Source organism: Corvus kubaryi, unplaced genomic scaffold (assembly GCF_017639235.1).
Source record: "Corvus kubaryi isolate FWS band 111438036 unplaced genomic scaffold, C.kubaryi_AGA036_p1.0 37396, whole genome shotgun sequence".
Taxonomy (NCBI): domain Eukaryota; kingdom Metazoa; phylum Chordata; class Aves; order Passeriformes; family Corvidae; genus Corvus; species Corvus kubaryi.
Window position 1 is genome coordinate 26,338,317 of NW_024581135.1, and position 8,695 is coordinate 26,347,011.

Below are 8,695 nucleotides of genomic sequence, written 5' to 3' on the forward strand. Positions count from 1 at the left end.
CGGCGGCGGCGATGGCGCAGCTCACGGCGCGGTTCCGCACCGAGAACCGCAGGTGAGGGGCCTCCCCTCCCTCCCGGGCCGAGGGTGGGATCGGGAGCGGGTGGCGCAGTAGCGGTAACGGCGCGCTGTGCCCGCAGGTTCGCCGTGGAGGATGTGCCCTTCTCGGTGCCCGCGGCCTCCGAGACCACCGACCTCAGCCACCTCATCAACAAGCTGCTGGCGGCAGGGCACGGTAGGTCTCGCGGCGGGGGCGGCCCCTCGGAGCCCGGCGTCCCTCGTGTGCGGCCGGGCCGGGCCCGGCCCCGCGTGGGCTGTCACAGCCGGGCGGCACCCGCAGGCCCTCGGCGGGGACGGCGACAGCCCGAGCCGGCCCTGCCCCGCTGTTTTGGCCTGGCTGCCTATAGTAAGGCACTCCTGGAACTTGATCTGAAGCGCTGCGGGTACTGGGGCTGCTGGGCATTCCCAGGAGAAATGCTCCGAAGGCTGGAATACTGTGTGTGCCCGGCGCCACAGGCCAGGCTGCCACAGCAGATGGGAATGGAAGCGTTCCCAAAACCTGGCACAAGATCTAATGAAACCAAAGGTTTGGGTTTTATGACAGCCTTTAATAAAACGTCAGCCATTCTGTCAGTGCTGAAACAGGCTGACTGACTTGAAAGATTATCTGGGGAAAGGCACTTGTGCAATGTTGTTGGAAAATCCCATTTTCCATAAGAAACTGGGTCAGTGGTATCATACCCTGCTTCTTGAGGCTTTTGCAAGTTGCTTTTGACCCATGAAATTGCAAACAATCTGGAATAGAAAACGAATGCACAATGCAGTGCTTCTGCCAAAATGCAGGGCCTTTGTCATTTATGCCATTACAAAGGGAGAAATATGAACCAAAAATTCTTAGGATTTTCCTACTGCTGCCACAAATACAGGGCTCTAGCTGGTGGTAACAAGTGGCAAGATCCATACAGAACAGTCAGGAAGCACCACTGGGGTTTGATTATGCATAGCTACAAAGAAAATATAGTAAGAGGCAAACAGCTCTTTGAACCCCAACAGCAAATTTTCCTTCCTCTTAACTTAAATAATCCTGTGGAAGTAATGGGCTGCCCCCTTAAAACTGGGAGAAGAAAGCAAGGGGTTGAGTTTTTGGTTCTTGTTGTCATTTGTTTTGGGCTTTTGGTCTTGTTTCGGGGAGGGTTATTTATGTTTGGGTCTTTCTTTAACCTCTTCCTGGCTCCATTTTCCTGAACCAGTCTCAAAATGATGCCATTCGTGATGGTATCAAATAAATAGTGACACCTGAACGTTGATTTTTCCCTGATTCGTTTCAGCGGATCACAAGTATGTGGAATTTGACTTCCTTATCAATGGCCAGTTCTTGCGATTGCCGTTGGTCACACACATGGAAATGGAAAATATTTCCACAGTAAGTCATACTCAGTTTCTCCCCTTCTAGGACAGTAGAACAGACTTAGCCAGTTTACTTCAATCTGATTTAGGTATTGCACTGTCAGCTAGGTAGATTTGCTTGTTCAGTTTTATTTCTTGTCTGACCACTTTTCCAGGAGAATTCCATGTATTTTTGAATCCATTATGAGTGTGATTAGAGTGATTAGAGACAGGGCAGTGCAAGGAACATAGTTATCCAATCTGTTGTCTGTATACAGTTCAGAGGGGAAATTCTTGTCTTACTCAGTTCATCATTAATATATATTTTTGTCTCTTATGGTGGGGGATAATGGGGAAGATTAATATTACCTCTAGAAAATGTTGCAAAGTGTTTTAGACACGAAGAGGAATGTAAGAAGAGTGAAATCACTTGGTTTTGCTTCCAGCTTGCTATTAATAGTAATTTGATAAAAATATGGAAAGCAATATAATTCACACTTTTTTTTCGAAATACTTTAGTTCTACTGATGTGACTTGGATACCAAGACCTTTGCTCAATAAACTTGCATATTTGTACCACACTACAGTTGAATTTTACTGTTATTGATTAAAAAAAACACACTACATCACTAAATAAGTATTTTGTCTGTGAGCTCAGGAAGAAGTGGTGGAAATAGAGTACGTGGAGAAATACATGGCCCCTCAGCCAGAAGAATGCATATTCCATGATGACTGGATCAGTTCTGTTCAAGCCACTGAAGAATGGTACCACAACTCAGCTAATTCTAAGTTTTGTCTTGCTTATTCGTGTTCCTCCATGGTGTTAAATGGAGTGCTGTTCTCTCTTTAATAATCCCTTGTCTGGGTTTTTCTCTCCTCTTTGCTTTGTTTCTTTTTTTTTTAACCTGTCAAGTCACTCAGCTACTTGCTTTTGTAAGCAGTTCACTGACAGTGACTTTAACACAGGTAGAAAACAGCTAGAGACACTGAACAGGAGATACTGCTTATACAAATGAACAAAAGAAATGCTGTTTAGTATCCTTTCTCTTAAAGGAAAGCAAGTTTTCCTCATCTCTCTTTTTTGCTTAAACCCATGACTTCCAATGTGACGCCCATTAGCAACAAATAGAATAGCATACCTTTCTGCAGAGATTTTCCTTTAAAAAAGCCAGAGAGCCATAATTGTCTTTTTCTACTGTGTTTTCACATTCATTTTCCAATCAACTAGGTGATGTTCATATATTAAGTAGAGGTTTGAAAATGCTTTGAGAACCTCTGGCAACATACTACAAACAACAAATAAAGTTTTAAATTATGTAAATAATATAAGTCCACTCAGGTCTCACCTACCAGAACATGCAGTATTCTCACTGCTTGTTTTTCTGGCCTGTACTCCTGGCCTCCCAGTTGCAAGGCTTTAATGAAGCTTTGCTCCGTAGCAAAAAGATTTTTTTACTCTTTCAAGCTATTTTTTTAAAACAGCTATTGTGCTAATATTTTTCCAAGTTTCTGGTTGAGGCTTTATTTCATAAAAACATTTGTTGGTCTTAAAGACAATGATGCTTAAAATGCTGTACCCTGTAGGATATTAACTGGCTGCTACGATCAGACTGCTCGGATCTGGTCTGTGGAAGGAAAATCCATCATGACAATAGCTGGGCATACAGAAGTGGTGAAGGATGTGGCGTGGGTGAAGCAAGGTCAGTATATATAGCAGGGACATAGTTTGATATACTGGGGGAGAAATGCTGGCATTCCTTAACCACAAATATTTAATTATCTAAATGTAATTATTTCAGTCTCTATCAGTGGTGTCAGAAATGAAGTCATGGTGTGCATAAAATACTTCTTTAACAGTAATGAATATAGTTACTTTAAGATGGTTGTTGTCTATCCACCTTGCAGTCTCCATTCGCAAATACTGGTGTATATAGTTATATTAATTGTACTTGCAGGGTAACATGATGTAGACTGAAATACATACGAGTTTCTGTCTATCTGCTATTTCTTCTAGGATTAGAATAATTATTTATAAAGACTTTGGAAAGCTGAGCTGGGCGTGAGTGTAACTTTTTTCTACCTCAGATAGTTTATCGTGCCTGTTACTCAGCGCTTCCATGGACCAAACTGTCCTGCTCTGGGAGTGGAACGTGGAGAAAAACAAAGTGAAAGCCCTTCACTGCTGCAGGGGACACGCTGGCAGTGTCGAGTCTGTGGCTGTTGATTGTACAAGAACCAAAGTGAGTGACTCCTCCTGGAAAGGAACCTTTGTGATTTGGGATTTAGCAGCCTGTACCTCAAAAATCCTCTTTTTGTCCCTGCATGGGTATTCATCATCATGATTTTATGACACACTGATAATTTTCCAGTCTTGTTATAAGTGGTGGTTATTTAGAATTAGGTGTGTTATATCAGTGCTAAGCTTTAGAATCACAGAATCATTTAGTTTGGAAAACAAGTTAAATTTTAAAGTATATTTTACTTTAAATGCATGCTAATTTTGTGCTATAATAAATATTTTCAAATTTGACCTACATTTTTGCGGTGGTTGTGGTGGGAAAAAAATTTCCAGAGTACTTGGAAAAAGCAGGTGGTGAAGAGGTTCTTTCCCTTCACCCAGGAATTCAACAGTTATGAGCACTCCCACCAAAGGTGGAGTCAGTGCTCCCAGCTCGACTCACTATCCGACAGGTTAAAGTAAACGTTTTAGTGTTGAAGGAAATAGATATTTTATATTTTGTAGATATTTTTCCTACAAAGAAAGTAAAAAGAATAATCTCTTCCAAGGTCTCTCTGGATCAACATTTAACAAAATGTTTCTGTTCATACAGTTCTGCAGTGGATCCTGGGATAAGATGTTAAAGATCTGGTCTGCAGGTAAGATGTAAGTTTGTAGGGCTATACATCACTGTGCTGAGTTACTGGTTTGGTTAATTACATGATTTTAGATCTGGTTATCACCTGCATGATGGTTGTAGGCACCACAGATATGGGGATTTGTTTAATTACTTACATGGAGATGGAGTTCAAAAACCTCTAGCTCAAGTCTGCCTGTCTTTTGTCACAGTACCTACAGATGAGGAGGATGAAATGGAAGAAGCAGCTAACAGACCACGGAAAAAGCAGAAAACTGAACAGCTGGGACTAACAAGGGTAAGATGAACTCCAGGTTTGTCCAGGATTTTTCTTTAGAAGTGTAGCCACAATGAATAATTTCTCTTTGCTAAAGGTGACTTTAAAATTTCTGCTGGTATGTCTCAGGATAATCGGACATTTTCATTTGTTGGAATAATAGATTTTTTTGATGATAACTCACTCAAATCTGTCACCATTAAATTCTAGACTCCCCTGGCAACCCTCTCTGGCCACACAGAAGCCATCTCCTCTGTGCTGTGGTCAGATGCTGAAGAAATTTGCAGCGCATCATGGGACCACACCATTAAACTCTGGGATGCTGAGACTGGAGATCTCAAATCAACTTTGGTGAGATCATTGTACTCTGTCTGTAGATTCAGCTGCAGTCCAGCTCACAGAAAAAAAAAAAAGCTGTGTAAAATTGTAGCTCCTTTCTTACAGTTATTATTTTCTTTACTGACAGACAGGAAACAAAGTGTTTAATTCTGTCTCCTACTCACCCCTGTGTCGACGTCTTGCATCAGGGAGCACTGACAGACATATCAGACTATGGGATCCTCGCAGCAAAGGTGAGCTAAAACATGCATGGTCTCTTTAGTTCTTCAAAATCAGAACTTTGTCCTGTTGAGAGACATCTCACAAACTCTTCTGGTCCCTCTGCTTGAAACTAGCCCTTTGGGGCTTTTATTAAATACAAAGGTTACATCTATTTTCTGTATTCTGGTGCAAGACTTGTTTTAATTTCTTACCTAATAATTTAGAAATCTAACTGGGCTTAGGTTTTCCTTTATTTTTAAACTTACTAATAAATGTGCAACTGTGCAGTTGCAGAACAAAATTTTTTTTGGTAAGGTTCAGACTTAGGCTAGTCTGATAATCATTAAAGTGAAATAGTAGTCACTTGGACATGGTACTGTGTATCATAAACAGATGGAATTGTGGATATTATGACTGAGCCTATACCAGATTTATTTTCATAAACACATTTCATAGAATGGTCTGGGTTGGAAGGGACCTTAAAGATCATCTAGTTCCAACCCTCCTGCCCTGGGCAGGGCCTCCTTCCACTAGAGCAGATTGCTCAGAGCACCACCCAGCCTGGCCTTGAACACATCTTTGTTCTTTCTTTAAAAAGAAAGTTTAGTGACAAGAAAATACATTTTGAGGGGTTTGGAGTGGGTTTCTTTTTTGTTTGGTTGGGTTTGTTTCTTTGGGTTTTTTTTCTTCCCCAGAACTTGTGTGGCTTACAGTTTTGTTCACTTTAAATAAAGTTCACTTAACTTGAACTGCAATCACACTGGATTTTGTGCACATCTTAAAAGTCCTGGTTTCAGCATCTGTGTTTTTTCCTCTTTCTATTCAGATGGCTCCTTGGTTCTCCTGTCTCTGACTTCTCACACAGGCTGGGTGACATCTGTGAAGTGGTCACCTACCCACGAGCATCAGCTGATCTCTGGTTCTCTGGACAACATTGTGAAGCTTTGGGACACAAGGAGGTAAAATAAACCTGTGTTTCTTGCTGTTCAAAGGCATGTAAGCTTACAGGGTGAGCTACCCCTCATGAAATGGCAAAAGCAGTCAGAGACATTCATTGGAAACCCTTGTGACATTTGTGAAAATCCTCTAGGTTTTGGAAGTCAACCATATAATGAAAGGAAGAAAAATACTTGTAGTCTACCAGAGGGCTGGAAAACACACACAGCTGAGCAGCATCTACATGTGGAAGAAGGAAATTATAACAAATTCTTCCTAACAACTGATTGAATTTCAGTCTCAAAGTTGTTTGCAAGCAGATGAAAAATGTTGCTGCTTTTCTCTTTGGGGATGTAGGAGAGGATAATACCAACGTGATCGGCTCTGGAGAAAGCAGAGGAGTACAGACATGGTCGATGTCTGTACTCTCAAAGTGTTTGTAACTGCTTGACCACATCTGTTTGATAGCACTGTGATAGCATTTCTTCCTGGGACCAGTTGTTGTTTGTGATTGCTCACCTAACTTCAAACCTGTTTTTCACCAGTTGCAAAGCTCCTCTGTATGACTTGGCTGCTCATGAAGACAAGGTTTTGTGTGTGGACTGGACAGAAGCAGGGGTAAGAATCTGAAGAGCAAGTTACTCGATTTATATGCATGGTGTTTAAGAACGGAGCTAAAAGCAGTCATGGATTGTTTCCTTATGCTCAAAGCTAGAAGAGAACAGGCAGTTGTAGTTGTGCTGTCTGGGTGGTGTCACTTTGTGTGTCCCCACACTCTGCAAAGGGCCATGGTGGGAGCTGAAGCCCTGTAGCATTAACTGAGCATTATATTGATGTTCCAAACTAGGAGAGACAAGAACAGCACTGCACCTTACTCAGAAAACACATGTTCCACGGTACTGCTGTCTGCCATTGGGACTAAAGCAGCAGCATGAAGGAACAGCTGGGGCATGGCAGTCAGTACATGTAGAAGGGGGAAACTATATAATCCTCTATAGCAAGCTGTTCTGCTACTGTTGTGGTACACACGTATTTAAAATTACCAAAAAACCCCATTCTGTGAATGTTCAAGATTCTCAGTAAAAGTCAGGAAAAGCTTAAGCAACTTCCCTACAAAAATTTCACTTCTAATTTTAATAGGAGAGTAAGGGACAAAGTTGCTTCTGCACCTTGATTCTGGGTTTTAGTCATGCATTAACAGTTCACTATTCACTACTACCTTTTAAAAAGGAAAGAAAAATTGAGTCCTTAACTTTTGTGTACTTACTTTGCTTAATTGTGATATTAATCCCAGTTTCCTTCTTTCATCAGTTGTTACTGAGTGGAGGAGCAGACAACAAACTGTATTGCTACAGATACCCAGCTACAGTCTCTGATGTTGGGGCATGAAGGTCAACAGCCAGAAGACTTTTTTTTAAAAAACAAAGATTTTTGCAGCAGTTGCTCTCTATTAGCATCTCTACACAATCAACTTCCGAAGAAAGGAGGAGTTTGTTGCTCAGAGAGCTGTTTCTGGTTTTGTATTGGTAACCTATATCCATATTTGTCACAGAAAAACAGCAACGCCCAAATGGGATTAATGTGAAAGGTCATTTCTGCCCTTTTTGATGGCTTTGAATTAATGTCTTTTAAATGACTATTTGTATAGCCCTTTTAATAAGAACTAAACTGTTTACTGATACTTACAGAAAAACTACTCACTGACTAAATTATTTTTTGAGTTTACCTGCTTTCCATTGGAAAAAAAAATAAAGCTTTTATCAACAGTTCATTGGTTTACTGTGTCATTTCAGATAAAAATGAGATTTCAGCTCTCCTCAGTCTGGGTGTTGGCAGTTCTTATTATTTGGTCCTTAATTAACGAACCCAGGCTTCTTTCTAGGATGAAGACTTGGTATGTTTGCAGTGTAAATAGCACGATATAGAGGAACTTGACAGATTTACTGGCAGATGAAATATTCTGTATTTTAGTAGCTCAAATAAGGGCTGTAGATTATAAGAATGCCAGCCTTGTACCACAGTACTTGTTGTGTTGCAGTACAACTAATGTGGTGTCTTGGTCCTAAAAGCATGTTTGTAGAAACAAGTGATGGATCACAAGCAGAATGCAGAAGAAGTAATTTGTTCTTAGAAAGAGCAGATACAAAAAGTTGCAGTAGCTTTTAGGTTGATAGAGAGGATAAGAGCTATTCAAACATGCTCAGTTTCTCTGCTGGTGGTTTTGCTTTGAGTTCAGCATTCAAATGAAAAAGCTGTTGCTGCCACTTGTTAGATGACATATATGTGATGTTAAAGCAGCGCACTGGTAAACTGCATGGAAACCACACTTGAATATCCTCACCAGTGTCTTGGCTTTCGATCAGTGTAAGACCTGTCCAGCACAAACAAGTCAAATGCTTGAATTAATAATTTTTCTTTGAAGAGTGAGAACTCTGACCTCCAGGTTCATAATATGTATTATTATATATAGACTATATATATAATACATATATAGTTCTGAGTAAGGAGTTTTAAGAAATACCAAAGAGCAAAACTGGTGAAAATGGCAAAGGACAGGGGAAGGATCTCTGATCCCTTTGCTCTGCAAGTGAAGTACTGCAACTAATAACTTACATGCATATGTCTAAAGATTCATGAATGCAAGATAAGTAACCTTAATATGGTTTTCTTGCCTTCCCAGAAAGATTTACAAAACAGTTTTTAA

General features: G+C 40.7%; 1 protein-coding gene across 1 annotated transcript; it reads left to right on the forward strand.

Annotated features, from left to right (window-relative positions):
- Positions 1 to 6: 6 nt before the first annotated feature.
- Positions 7 to 7,760, forward strand: WDR12 (WD repeat domain 12). The gene is made up of 13 exons (XM_042041148.1): positions 7 to 52; positions 138 to 232; positions 1,326 to 1,420; positions 2,042 to 2,148; positions 2,968 to 3,083; positions 3,469 to 3,623; positions 4,215 to 4,260; positions 4,451 to 4,536; positions 4,726 to 4,866; positions 4,982 to 5,087; positions 5,882 to 6,014; positions 6,537 to 6,609; positions 7,303 to 7,760. The coding sequence occupies exons 1-13, from the start codon at positions 12 to 14 to the stop codon at positions 7,378 to 7,380; spliced, it is 1,272 nt and encodes a 423-aa protein (XP_041897082.1). The 5' UTR covers positions 7 to 11; the 3' UTR covers positions 7,381 to 7,760.
- The last annotated feature ends 935 nt before the right edge of the window (positions 7,761 to 8,695 follow it).

Coding starts and splice junctions, on each gene's coding strand:
- WDR12 (XM_042041148.1), top strand. CDS start 12: ATGGCGCAGCTCACGGCGCGGTTCCGCACCGAGAACCGCAG. Junction 3,624..4,214: donor TTGATTGTACAAGAACCAAA/GTGAGTGACTCC, acceptor CTGTTCATACAG/TTCTGCAGTGGATCCTGGGA. Junction 4,867..4,981: donor GAGATCTCAAATCAACTTTG/GTGAGATCATTG, acceptor CTTTACTGACAG/ACAGGAAACAAAGTGTTTAA.